The sequence below is a fragment of the Stenella coeruleoalba genome (genome assembly GCF_951394435.1).
Source record: "Stenella coeruleoalba genome assembly, chromosome: 11".
In the NCBI taxonomy this organism is placed as follows: domain Eukaryota; kingdom Metazoa; phylum Chordata; class Mammalia; order Artiodactyla; family Delphinidae; genus Stenella; species Stenella coeruleoalba.
Window position 1 is genome coordinate 79559230 of NC_137157.1, and position 14376 is coordinate 79573605.

Sequence of the window (14376 nt, forward strand, 5' to 3'; positions counted from 1 at the left end):
CTTCTGATCCCCTTCTAATTAAACTGAAGTTAACTATTATAATTGGCATTCACATTTCCTGCTCCTATTCACGTTCAGGCTTCATTCACTCTTCAGACACTTTCCACCATCTTTCTGATTTTCCAGAATATAAGAACAACACTGGAGGTCAGCTCCTATCTGCCTCTGAACTCTTCTCCAGTCCTTCTAGATAATCAACCTTGAACTCATCTCCTCAGATTTCCAATCCCTGGCTCCCACCTTCACCCCTTTCCTTTGCTATCCCCTAGAGAATGTGAACAAAGGTCTTTGCATTTTGAGCATTTTACTGCTAGTCCTTCAAGGAAAGGTAGTAAAATGCTAACGAGGTAACTAAAAGCACCTGTGGAGTCTACATCCTCCCCATCCTTTCCCAAAAATTTCTTGCGGAAAATTTCTTCCACCAAGGAAACCGTCTACCCAATTTAGAATGGTATCAAAGGGAGAACAACAGTTGGCCTCAACGATTTGCATCTATGTCATCTGAACATCCAGATGGGATGACAGCCATTTCACCAATGCTTAGCCCCAAAAAGATCCCTTCTGGGTATTTCCACCCCAACTGGAAAATACACTAGAAGTGGAAAAGTTTCCAGTGTGGCTCCCTTGTAAGTTACACACTGGGAAAGGATGGCTCCCTATGACCACCAGAATCCCAGACAGCTTAGCAGATCTGGCACCCTGCTGGAGGATGCAGACACTACCTAGAATGACAGGGACCAGCCTTGCCCTTCTGGAGGCTCCAACCAGTGAGGGGAGACATTCAGATAACCATAACGCAAGTATAGTTATTAAACGCACACATGATTTTAATACACGATCAGAGTTGGCAACGGGTCTATTTTTTAAATTTTAAAATAAAATAAAAACATTTTTCCCAGAGGGGCAATGCCAGTAAAAGAGGAGGATGTTGCAGATTCTTCAGTGATGCAATGAAAATAAACCAACTGCCATGCATCCCACATATGTAATCTCTAATCATTACAAAAGCTCTGCAAAGAAGACATTATTATCGCTATTTTATGGATTAAGCAAATTCAGGTTGAAAATGACTTTGCTGCTGCTAGAAGTGGCCTGGAACTTGATAGAGCACTCAAATGGAAAGCATGCAGTTGTTTATTTTAAAAAAACTGAAAAATACAGGACATATTTTAACAGAGAGATAGGAAAGGATTATAGGTTCTCTGTATTTGGTGTTGCACGAGGCACTATCAGTCTTGGCCTGAAGTAGGTATGAGCCTTGACATTAAGAAATAAAACAAGAAAAGTTATATGCTTGTTTGGCAATTGTACAAATGATTTGCACTGAGTTCTCAACTCAATGAAAAAAGAAACTGATTCCATCGTGTAAATAGCCTGGCCACACGACCTTAGGGAATTCAATCAAGCCCCGAATGAGGTTAATACCTGCAATGCCTACTGCAAAGGGATGTTGTAAAGACTAAATGAGACCATCTATACACAGGCTATTATACTGTCTGCGATTTTTCAAATTACTTCAACATGAACAAGTTAGCAAAGGTGATAAATATTATTATTATTATTTTTTTTTTCCAGCACTAGGGCCTCTCACTGCTGTGGCCTCTCCCGTCGCGGAGCACAGGCTCCGGACGCGCAGGCTCACGGGCCCAGCCGCTCTGCGGCATGTGGGATCTTCCCGGACCGGAGCACGAACCCGTGTCCCCTGCATCGGCAGGCAGACTCTCAACCACTGCGCCACCAGGGAAGCCCGGTGATAATTATTTTTAACCTGTACTCCGGGGCAGTCAGCATTTGAATGACTAATCAAAAGCTCATATAAACAGAAAATCTAGTCAACTATGTTTCTCACAGCATAATGGCTGCCGCACATGATTTTTCATTGATCAAATGATGTTCACAATGGGCTCTAAGTATTGTACAAATATTCCCTCTCTTGCATAAACTGAATATAAGACGCTATCCAATCCAGTTGTCTAAACCTTTCAAAATGGTACCCTCAGCTAAAGATTCCCACTAGTCCTATTTCTAGACACTTTGGAGGAAATTTTGTCACCTGATCCTGACATGAAAGTTAGCTAAATCCTGATAGATTAGCTAGAGGACTGTTCCATCTGCCTCTAACAAAACTTTTCTTTCACAGTGCTATCCAAATGCACAAGAGGACAGACCACGGGACCTTCCAGAGCAGCTGCGTCCAACAGAACTTTTACAGTGATGGAAATGTTTTGTCTGCCCTGTGCAGTAAGGTAGCCACTAGTTACAGGTAGTCACTTAGCACTTGAAATGTGGTTAGAATGACTGAAGAACCATTTTTTTAAATTTAATTTTAATTGTTGCATGTGGCTAGCGGCTATACTGCTGGGCAGCACAATTCTGGAGCTTACAAAACAACACTATAATGTTTTCATGCTTGTTTGCCATTATATGCTGTATGTGTGGCAGAATTCAACCTGTGAGTTTCTTTCATACTGGGTGATGAAGTTGGGGGAAAGGAAACCTATAGTTCTCATCTACTGTTCCTTGTTGACTAACCATATTCACCAGTGATGTAGAAACAAATCAGCTGAGGCTGGTTCCCAGCAGCAGCAACCTAGCTCCAGAGGGCCTCTGGACTCTGGAGGCAGATCTGGGTAATATGAACTGCATAAGTTAAGACTGGGGTGAAAACACACAACTCAGAGGACTGTCATGAAAATTAAATGACTGAACATGTGAAAGCACCATTTAACTTCGCTCACACCAAAACACTATTTTCACCACCATCCTCCTTTAATTAAGTACATGAGCTTTGATAAGGCTTTGTCTGTTTGGGAATGAACATATAGAGCATAGGAAATTATACCTGTCCTCTCCCTAATCCCCAAGATAAACACTGCAAATATTTCAGCTAAGAAATTGGTTTGGAAAAAGGATGTCTTTGTCACAATAATTGTTGCAAAGCAAAATAAACCATGGGGACTTCCTCTTTTCCAAAGAGCATCACCTATAGTCCATTTACCATGTTTTTTTCCCCTAAATTTCTTTCACTTTGGCAAAATTCACATAACACAAAATTTACCATCTTAACAATTTTTAAGTGTGCAGTTCAGTGGTATTAAGTAAATTTATATTTATATTGGTTTTTGTCTCCAAAGGTAAAACAATATATTAATATGTAAAATCATATTATAGCAGCACAAGATAAATAAACATCAAATTCAGGATCGTAATCATGGGAGAAGCGGGGAAAAAAGGGGATCAGGGAAGGGATATAAAGGGACTTAAGTTTTATCTAAAATGTTTTATTTCTTTTCAAAAAAATAATGGATCAAATATGGCAAAATTTAAGACTTGACCAAACTGAGTTATAAGTATATAGGTGTGTGTTACATCATTTACTATACTTTTATGTATTCTTTTTAAATTTTTTTATTTTGACCTAATTTTAGACTTACAGAGAAGTCACACATTATTCATATATTTTCACCCCACTCCCCCTAATGTTAATACCTTATGCAACCATACTACAATAATCAGACCAGAAAATTAACTTTGTACAATACCATTAACTAAAATAAAGAACATAGTGAAGTCTCCCTAGGTTTTCCACTAATGTCCTTTTCCTATTCTTATAATCCTATCTAGAATCCCACCGTGCATTTAGTTGTTATTTCTCTTTAGTCTTCTTCAGTTTGTGACAGTTATTGTCTCATTATTAGGCTGTGATTATACATTTTGGGCAAGACCACCATAAAAATGACATTGTGTCCTCAGTGTATCATATGACAGGGTTCATGACATCTTTTTATATTGTTAAAATATTTCGTAATTTCAAAAAAATGAAAAACAAGTAGCTATATTAGTCTGGATTTGCCAGAGAAACAGAACCAAGAGTACACATATGAATGTGTGTATACACACACACACACACACACACACACACACACACACACACACACATATACAAAAATGAATGAGAAAAGAGGTTTACTGTAAGGAATTGGCTCATGCAATTACAGAAGCTGAAAAGTCCCAAGATCTGCCCTCTGCAAGCTGGCGACCCGGGAGAGCCAATAGTGTAGCTCCAGTCCAAGTCCAGTGGCCTGAGAACCTGAGACCTGATGATGTAAATTCCAGTCTGAGTCCAAAGGCAGGAGAAAACCAACGTCCCAGCTCAAAGACAGGGAAGATAGAGCAAATTCTCCCTTACTCAGCTTTTTGTTCTATTCAGGTTTCAAAGGATTGGAGGAGGCCCTCCCACACCAGGGAGGGCAATCTGCCTTAGTCAGTCCACCAATTCAAGTGTTAATTTCATCTAGAAGCATCCTCACAGACACCAGAATAATGTTGAACCAAATATCTGGGTACCCTGTGGCCTAATCAAGTTAACACGCAAAATTAACCATAACAGTAGCTTAATTTCTAAGTTAGAAACTTCCCACTCTATTTATTTAGGCTCCGAATCCCATCAAGTCAAATGGATTTGAGGAAGTGTTCCAATTTTCAAAACTTCCATTACTACTGGCTTCAGTTCTAAAACGTTGTAAATTCACAACATACTATCATTTTTGAAAACTCAAGAGCTTTATTATAGATGATTTTGCTTCAAGAGAAGAGGTAATGATGAGCCAGCTATACTATTTAGATAATATACCTGTGATCCAAGAAAAGCTAGCCCACCAAGTCAAAATAAGGCCCTAGGAAAGAAATGAACACAAGGGGTATTGTTAACGAGGACCTCAAATCCCCTGATCTGTTATTAGATGTAAAAGCTAAGTTATCTTTTAGAATTGAATGCGCTCCTCAGCATGGGATCCTAAAGATGGCATGTGTCGTTGCTATTTCAATGTTGCTTTAGGAAAAAAATATCTGAACAAATTATGTAATATATATCAAACAATTAACAGTGATTATTCCTTTTCTGGGGCAGGAGAAAAGGTGAGTTTCAGGGACTTTCACTACTTGAGTTGTATTTAAAATGAAATATATATGTATACATATGTACATACACATATAAACACACACATACACACAGAGCAAATATACAGAGAAACGGCAGTATGGTACAAATAAGTAAAATTTGAAGTTTTCTCTGAGGCTTCCCCTGTGTGAAGCTCTTTTACCTTCAGGATCACTCTAAACTTTAGAAGTTTAGGCTGAGAAATAGTTCCTTCCTACTTAAATGTTTATGTTTAGTCCCATTTCCATGGGTAACGGTATGGCATACAGCTTCCCTCTGACCTTCACTACAGCTGCCTGGGAAGAAAGCTACTCACGAATCCTGTTCTAGGCTCCCACTGCTCTGTGAGGAGGTCACAGAGTTTTCATGAAAAGCCAGAGCACAGGGATCCAGATCTCCTTATGCCAAAGAGGAAGCTGAATATTTACTTTAAATCTCATTTTAGCCTGCCCCAGATGTGGACGCCATTGTTTTGGGCCGGTTCTACCGACCACTTACTTAGAACACACTGTTCCACTCAAAGGAGTTTCTTTAGAGGAGCCAGAATACAAGTTTGATTTGGGCCTAAGTCAACTCTCCCAAGAATCTTTCAGGGAGGAGGTGGGCGGGGAATATAACGGCTCATGCCTTGGTTCCTTTGTCTGTAAAACAGAGCAACTAACGATACGTAACAGATTGGGGTGCTGTGAAGATTAAACAATAAGCACATGTAAAGTGCTTAAAATAGGACCTGGCATGTAGTAAGTGGCCAATAAATACTAGGGAGCATAGCATGTTGCTCCTGACCTACACCCGCTGGGGTTAATCTAGAACCCCAATTACTCGCGGGATTTGTGGCAGTCCGTGGCCACTTGCCAGGTGGCCTCTGTTGGGTACAGATGGTGTCTCCCCAACTCCAACTCTGCCTATTTCTTATATCAGGACATCATAACTCCTGAAACAGACTCACCTAAAACAATCTTATTTAACAGAACCTAGAAATTTAACTGGTACAACAGCAAAAAACCTGAGAGTTGTAGAAAACTTTAAATGTAATCTTGTTAAATGGAAACAAAGACAGAAAAATATTTGAAAAAGATCTTTACGCAACTGACAGATTCCAATGAGTTGAGGTTCTTTTAAGTTGCACCAGTGTTTCTTGGCTTTTTCCTTTTTTGGATGTGCGTGTTTGTGTGTGTGTTGAAATCCATGCTTCTTTTTGGATAAATATAAAAACCGTATGGTTTCTTTTAATACTGTTTGAAACTTGAAATTTAAAAAAAAGTGACCAAAAGCATATCTAAGCAATGTTAATTTAAGAACATGCTTTTCCAACATTGCAAATCAACTACACTCCAATGAAAAAAATTTTTTTTAAAAAAACAACATGCTTTTTCCAAGTACACACACACTTCATTCCTTGGAAACTCGAGTGTAAGCCCTACTCCCTTCCTGAGAATCACTGAATTGACGGAAAAACAGTACCCCATAGCCCCACAGTTTAGACCAGGCTGGCAGTTGCTGTAACTACATTTGCCAAGATGATTTTGCTCTTAGGAAAGGTTATTTTTTGTTTAGTCTCTGCAACTGACAGCCTTCAATCCTACACGACCCACATTTGTCCTCAGAATTTGCACATTTGGAAACAGACAATGAACGATTTACTTCCCCACCTACAAAGTACCCACTGAGACCTGACCGATCCCACATAATTCCACGATGCCATTGGGAAGGGAAGGGTAGACTGGGAGGTGGGAGGACTTGGTGAGCAGCAGAGGCGCCTAGAGGAAGATGGCAAGGAAAAGCAAAGCTCTAATTGTAGAAGAACCAAGGCAGCTCATGTTACTGAAGAGGCCATCAAAGGAGATAACATTGGGAACAAGGACAACGAGGACAGAGATCCAGGTAACAGGTTTAAAACCGTGCAGACAATATCAGGAATAAGGCAGAAGCCTAGCTGGGACACTCAAAGTAGAAAACAGAGGTCCTCAATGATGCATTCCTCCAAACTTGTCCACAACCGTCTTCACTTTTTTCCTTCTAATACCAGGAAATAACACACTCCCTTTATTACTACCGAGCCCCCTGTCCATGCCACGGATCCCACCCTTACTCTCTCCAAAAGCAGCAGCCAACTGTTTAGGTTTTGAAACTCTCCCCCTGTACTGACTATGCACTGCTTTTGTATTTGGGGGGTGGGTGCGGAAACTAACCTTGCCTCTGCCTCCCCCTCTCACTTTGTCATCCAGACACTGATGAAGCATGGTCTAGGTTCACTGTTCCCACCTCGTCTCCTCCCATCCATTCCTCAACCCAGTGCAAACCTACTGACTCCGTTCTCGTGAAAGCCAACTGATAACATTCACGCTGCCAAGTGCACTGGAAGTTCTGTTTGGTTTGCTTGTTTTAATCATGTCGAGTATCCAATATACTTTGAATTACCTGGAAGAATGCCTAACAAATGAAACTTCCATCCAAGTACAGGCTTGCAGGATAAAAACCAAGTTCCCTAACAGGGGTGGAAGACCTTCCACCATCTCACTGACCCCGTTTACCTCCTCATGTTTGATCTCCCCACACTCCTGGTTGTTTCTCACCTGGGGGATCCTTGCTCATGTGTCCCCTCTGCCTGAAAGGTCCTCTCCCCCAACCCCTCCCCACCCTCCACCTCACTAACTTCCACACCCACCCTAAATACTGAGATCAGAGGGAATCCTCTCTTGGAGACTTTTCAGACCCCCCCTCCCCCATCTCTGCCCGGCTGCACAAGGCGCCTTCCTCCATTCTCCCATGACATTATTTTTAAGTTCTGTTGCTGCACTTACCATTCAGTCCTATAAGAGGCTGTTTATGTCCGTTTCCCCAAATAGGCTCTAAATTCCCTCTAGACCAGAACTATCCTGGACACCCACATGACAAGAGGGAAGTAACCGCCACAGCATTTGTCCTTCTGCCCTCGAGAGGGATCCTCACCAGCAGGGATGATACGGATACTGGATATTTTGGGAGCAAGGCACTGGCTACTGCAGCTTTCTATCCCTTTTTTCTCTCTTCCCACATTTTTGACTATAACTTGGGTCCTTGTGTTGCCGTGGTAACCAACAGCCCCAGAACACAGACTTCCGGCAGTTGGACTTTTAGCCACTGAGACTCAGGATCTGAAGGATTTTTCACCTCCCCGGTTTATGGCTCAGGAGTTGGCAGCACCTCTTTCACGAGGGCAGCCACCAGAGCAGAGCATTACAGAGACTACAACATGTGCGTGCATGCGTGTGAGTATTCTTACCCTCTGCCCCAGTTACTCACCGGGGCATCATAGAAAAAGCTGCACTAAAAAGTGCCATCAGATGGTGGGAGGATGGGCATCTAAATGGCTATAATCTTTCTGGGAAGCAACTTGGTAACAACTATTAAGGACCCTTTAATACATTAGTGATCTTTGGTCCATTAAACCCACATTTAAGAATATAAAGAGAGACAAAGATTAACAAGGGAGTTTACTGAAGATGTATCCATTAAGAACAATAACTACTAATGGTCATTAATAAGAAAGTGGTAAAAAGTGACAGAATAGCCATATATATGTTTATTGTAGGTTGTGCCATGAAATATAATAATCTCAGTTTCAACCAATGTGACTTTCATATCTACATATATATGTGATGTGACTGCACACACACACACACACACACACACACACACACACACGTATAAGTACATATAAAGAAAAAGAAGAGATTATAAGGGAGTCCACCAAAATGTTTTCATGATGATTATCATTATCTCTGGACAGGAGGAATCACAGGCATATTGATTTTGATCCTCATACTTTTTTATATTTTTCAAATTTTATACCATGATGCTCTTTTTCTTTTACGATACAAGTTCTTTCAGCTGTAGTAACAGATGATGTGAGGCATCCGGTGAAGATGCTTAGTACAGAGGGTCGTATAGAAGAGGTTTTGAAAGGGAGAGGGCTGCCTCTTTCATTCTTCACTGCAGATTGCAAAACAGGACGAACTTCTATCAGAATGCGATAGCTCCAAATAGAAAAAGGAATGCATGACGTTATTGCGTAAGTACCGTTATTACCTTCTTCTTTTCCCCAATCCCACTTATTTTTTCTTTCTTTTGAAGATCCCTGGGATGAGGGAGACCTGAGATTTGCGCCTTTGAACTCCACGGCGCACTCATTCTCCAGCAGCTCCGAATCAAACCTGAGTCTCTCTGTGGGCTATTTCCCCTGTGAGGACAACTTTTCCTATGAGAACATCGTCTCCTGTGAAGACACACCTTCTGAAGGTCCTTCAATCCACTTTGTCCCTCCTATCCAAGGGACATGGCGGACTGAAAACACAGGGAGACTCCTGGGGAGATGAGACCAAATACAGGACGACCCAGAGCAGTTTTGCAAACTAAGAATCACCCTGGCCTGGGATGTTGACATGGCCTCTAAGAATTCAGACTCGATGGCTAATTGGGACCTAAGTGGAGACAACCAGTGGATAGACAAGTATCCCAAAGAGAAGACACAACTGACTCTCAGCAAACTGGACGGTCTTGTGCAAAAGCTTGAGAAATTTCTTGAGAACCAGTAAGATGACGAAGATGAGGACTGTGTGTTCCATGAATCTGTTCAGCAGGAAGATTCTCAGCTGTCTAGCGGCTCCCCTCCAGGTATGGCTCAGGTTAGTCATCAAGAACATGAGAGCTGTCAACACTTGGCCAAGTTCAACCCATCAGAAAATGAAGATGTCATCCAGTTTCCACAGATTCCTCCAAGGCTTCAGAAACAGGAGCTTGCTGAAGTGAGCACAGAGGTGCCTCACAGGCAAGCAGGGGCCAGGCCTGGCGGAGGGGCCAGGTGGGAATGCACAGAGAATTACTACCTGCTGTAAAAGGGTCAGAGTGGAGCTGAAGGGAAAAAACTGAGGAGCACCAAGGCAGAGAAGAGGGTAGGAAAGTAAAGAAAAAGCCAAGAATTATGACCAAAATAGGTGTGCATGTGTGTGTGCGTGGGTGTGTGTAAGTATTAATGAGTACTGAAACTGTGCATGTACAGTTGGGTCACTTTTGGTTAAAGGATTTGAGCTCCATAAATGGATAAATATTGACCCCACTGTTGTCTAGGTTACACAATATCTAAAACTCATTTTCTTGGCAGATAATAAGCGAGGTGACTGGCAGCCAAAGGACAAGTATTGCAGAGACCTCCTCAATCTCATCAGGTCCGCAAGAGAAGGAGGACACTCACTCCAGCACACAAGCCCTCTCCTGTCTGAACTTCGGGTGGATCTTCCGCTGGCTAAGGCACCAAGTCCTCCCTTCATTCTGGGGGAGAGAGCACCCCGAGAAGGCCACTGAGAGCCCCCATCAGCTAGCGCAAAAGAAACGACTCTCTCACGGAAGCAAGAGAATCCAACCTCAAGAATCCCTCGAATTGGGCCACCCCATATCGCCAGATTTTTAAACTTTTTGATAGCCCCTATTCTACAATCCCCATGAGCTATTTTTTCCCCAATAAACAAAATACATATTCTTGTTATCCATGTCTTCCGCTCCCAGCTCAAGATGCTGGCTCAGGCTGAACGTTTATATGTTGGCCCGAAGACGGAAATATATTCTCTGGGAAGTTTCAGTATTATCATCCTTCCTAACTTGAAGGCATTCTTTTTCCCTCCTCTCTCCACTTCTTTCTGTATTTCACCCTATTTCACTTTATATATTTTAACCTATTTTCTCATTCATCCAAATCCCCACTTTCTGAAGGCAGCAGTACAGCCCATCGAATTCCCAGCATGGCAGGACGGCTTTGGTTGAACCTGCAGGACTCAAGCAAGTGGCAGAGGATACCAAGTCCCTCAGGAAGCTAAGTTCAGTTGGCAGTGTCAGGCGTTCAAGGCGGCGGATCTGATGTTCCCAGAAGACCTGACTGCTTCTAGTGCACCTTGCCTTGGCTAGAATAAGTAGCCCACTTAGGAGGAATGCGAGGATGGGGAATGCCTAACTCTCCTTATTCATAAGATGGGGAAGGTAATAATACAGACTTCATAAGGTTGTTGTGAGAATTAATGAGATAATGCAAGCACTTGAATAATATCATTACTAACGTTATTGCTATGATTCATTCTCCTGAGGATATCCCCAGAAGCCCTGATCCAAGGAACATCCAAGAGTGGGAGGTTAAGAGTCAGTTCTCATTGAAATATTTCCCACACAGAAGCAATATTTACAAAAAGTTATGGGTTTCAGCAGATCTTGACTCAACCAAGTTCCCTCCCAGTCCATTCCCCACTGTGCCCTCTCAAATTCCTTTACAATGGTCACTAAACTTTCCAATAAACGTCAACTTCTTTGAGGAAGGCTGTAATCACACTTTTAGCCCCTATTATTGTTATCACCTCACCTCCCGGGTACCACCACCATCCTCCTTATTCACCCTCAGGTTTACTCAAGAGCCCTCCTTCAGCTTTTGCTACCACCCTATAGGACCTTCAGAGTTCATATGATTCTTTGGTTTCAAATTCCTTCCTTTCCACAATGTTAATTTCTTTATCTCTTCCTTCCTCCCACAAAATTTAGCACATAGGAGCACAAGATAATTTTCTAGCTTACAAAAAACAAAGCAAAAACAAATTCAATCTTTGAGCTCCAGCTGGCTTATTATTTAAGAGATAAAGCCATGTAAACATATGACTATAAAGGGTTATGGCTGGTAATACAGTAGTTTGTACACGGTCCATACTGACTACTAAACAATAATCAATTCAACATGGGGAGGTTGATTCATATATGAGGTTGCTTGAGTCAGAAATGTGGTTAGTTTAAGGTGGAGGACTTTAGAAACTGGCATGGAGTTAAGGTGTGCGATCCTGGCTGGTTATACATGAGAGACACTGGGGAGGATATTGTCCCCGGAAAGACAGCACCATGGGAAGGAAGGAATCAAAGAGCAGGGCCTTCTTAGCAGTATATGCTCATGGTCACACCCTGAATCTCTGCACAGCCAGACTCCTCACTTTATCCACCTCTCTGAGAATATTTTCCGTTCAACTAGCTCACGTGTATGCCCTCCGCCACCTTCAGCTACTCTTTGACTTCACCAAGACTTTGAGTCCCATTACCCTACCCGTTCCATGACTTTCATTCACCTCCTTCCAGATGCAACCTTTGCCCCTCCTTCCCAAGCCATGGCATATCCACCACATCTACTAGCATTCACAGTGCCTGCCCTTTTCTTCTCCCAGCTCTTCTTTTAATCTATACTCTCCAAATTCCCCAACAGAACAACTGTCTTGCTTCTCATAAGAGCCGATACACAAATATAGGAATTACCTTCTCCATTCCCTGGAGAATTCCCCCAATGCCTTCTCAAGTCCACATTGCCTGGGGCACTCATCCTTAAAGACCCTGCTCTAGGGCTGCTATGAGGCCAAGACTGATTCTTCCAGTTGACATGGTCAACTTTACTTAAGCTGTCCCCCAGGCCCTACCCTCACACCATGACTTGTACTTTTCGGCTCTCTTGATATGACTATTTTACCTACAGACTCCGACCTCTTGAGGGCAAGCACCAGGTCTCGGTTCCTTTTCACTGCAAGATCTTAACACAGTGTCTGGTACAGAGTGATCTCTCTGTCTCTATATAATCTTTTTAATGATTTGAATATGTCCTATTTCTCTTTTTTCCTACACAGTTTTCTTTGAAAATGAAAAACAACAGCTTAGAGTTGCTATTCCTTAAGTCAAAAGTCATTGGCCAGCAGGGTTAAGAGCAGGAAAGGAGAGTTAAGGGGGAGACAGGAAGAAGAGAAAATGGCAATCTGTGAAAAGTCAAGTGAGGTGGCTTGACCTTGATTGAGAAACCTAAGACCAGAGGAATTTAGCAACTAATTTGAAAATTTAATTCAACAAATATACGTGGAGCCTTACTGTTGCTTTAACCAGACACCATGATACGCCTAAAAGAAAGATGACATCTCCTACCATCATGGCGCTGGTAACCAGTCTTGTTGCTTTGCTCAATTCTTTCTCTAGTAATTAAGTCAACCTCTAAGAAAAATTCACCCAAAAACTCCCTTTAAGATCGCCCACACTGAATAAGAAGCCCTCTTCATTTGTAAGATTTCTGACATATTTGTGTTTATTTTTCAGTGTTGTATAAACCTGCTTGACAAGTATGAACCCACCTCTACGGTTCAAGCAATGCACTTTACAAGCCTTTGTAATAAATAAATAAATAAATAAATATATATATATATATATATATATTTTTTTTTTTTTTTTGCGGTCCGCGGGCCTCTCACTGTTGTGGCCTCTCCCGTTGCGGAGCACAGGCTCCGGACGCGCAGGCTCAGCGGCCATGGCTCATGGGCCCAGCTGCTCCACAGCATGTGGGATCCTCCCGGACCAGGGCACGAACCCGCGTCCCCTACATCGGCAGGTGGACTCTCAGCCACCGCGCCACCAGGGAAGCCCCTGTAATAAATATTTTTTATAAAGAATTGGAATGCTAAATATTCCTTGGGGTTGTGCTACATCTTAGAAAGTGAGTCAAAGTGTTTAAAAATAGGAACTATTTCAGTACCTCCTCATTTATTACAGCGTCAAATATGCTATGAAGCTCTTAGCTACATGCCAACCTAGGACCAGGTTCTCTGCTCTGTGTCGTGTCCAAAGAGCTGGTGGAGGCCACTACACACCAAGTGGACTGACAGCAAACTGGGCGTGGCCATGGAGAGACTCTAGCTCTGCAGAAACCTCAAGATTCTAGGAGAATGACTGTGCTTGCCGGGCACATGCCAGTCTAATTCCTTCAAGTGAATTGCTCAACCTTGAGACCCATAAAGTTCAGATGCTTGAATTAGCGAGGTTTTGCCTTAAATATTCATATTCTGGAATCTATAACATCATCATAATATAAGCCAGCATGCAGGGTAAGAAATTATCAAACAAGTGCAAGGAGTATTCAGCTGTCCCCAAACACAGAATTGGGATATAGGTTAATGTAAATTTTATAGGCCATCTCATGCCACACCAATTTTTCACTCAGCAAGATCTCAATGAGAGAAAAAAGTGTGTGATCCTACTATACCAGCAAAATACGGGCAAGTCATTTTTCCAGACTTAAAGAACATAATGTGAAAATTCATGGCTCAAAAGGATGCAGGAGTCCAAGGTCTACCTGGTCACAAAAATAGTGTCCAAGATCCTCTTACAAAACAATGAAAAGAAAAATAAAGCAAATTATAAATGAATTCATAGAGAGTGCTGATAATTACCCCTATATTTAAGAATAGTTTTGTTTAGGCAGGAGGGATAGTTACATGCTTCAAAAATAGGTCTTTTCATTATGAACTGCTCGCAGGAGAACTGATATTGCACGCAGGGTACTCTCTAATCTCAAGATGGATGGGGGGGGGTTTTCAATTGCACCGCCCAGAGTCAATCTTTTCCTG

At 42.0% G+C, this 14376-nt stretch overlaps 2 protein-coding genes across 8 annotated transcripts in view; one reads left to right on the forward strand and one right to left on the reverse strand.

Annotated features, from left to right (window-relative positions):
• The window catches only part of PPFIBP1 (PPFIA binding protein 1), a 178354-nt gene that overhangs the window by 93759 nt on the left and 70219 nt on the right, over positions 1–14376 (reverse strand). The window lies entirely within an intron of this gene.
• LOC307194419 (uncharacterized protein C12orf71 homolog) lies at positions 8175–12994 on the forward strand (the record flags this gene model as incomplete). Its single annotated transcript, XM_079937517.1, is given in 5 exon segments — positions 8175–8190; positions 8999–9294; positions 9298–9513; positions 9517–9726; positions 10083–12994. Coding segments are annotated over 5 exon segments (1044 nt in total). The 3' UTR covers positions 10389–12994.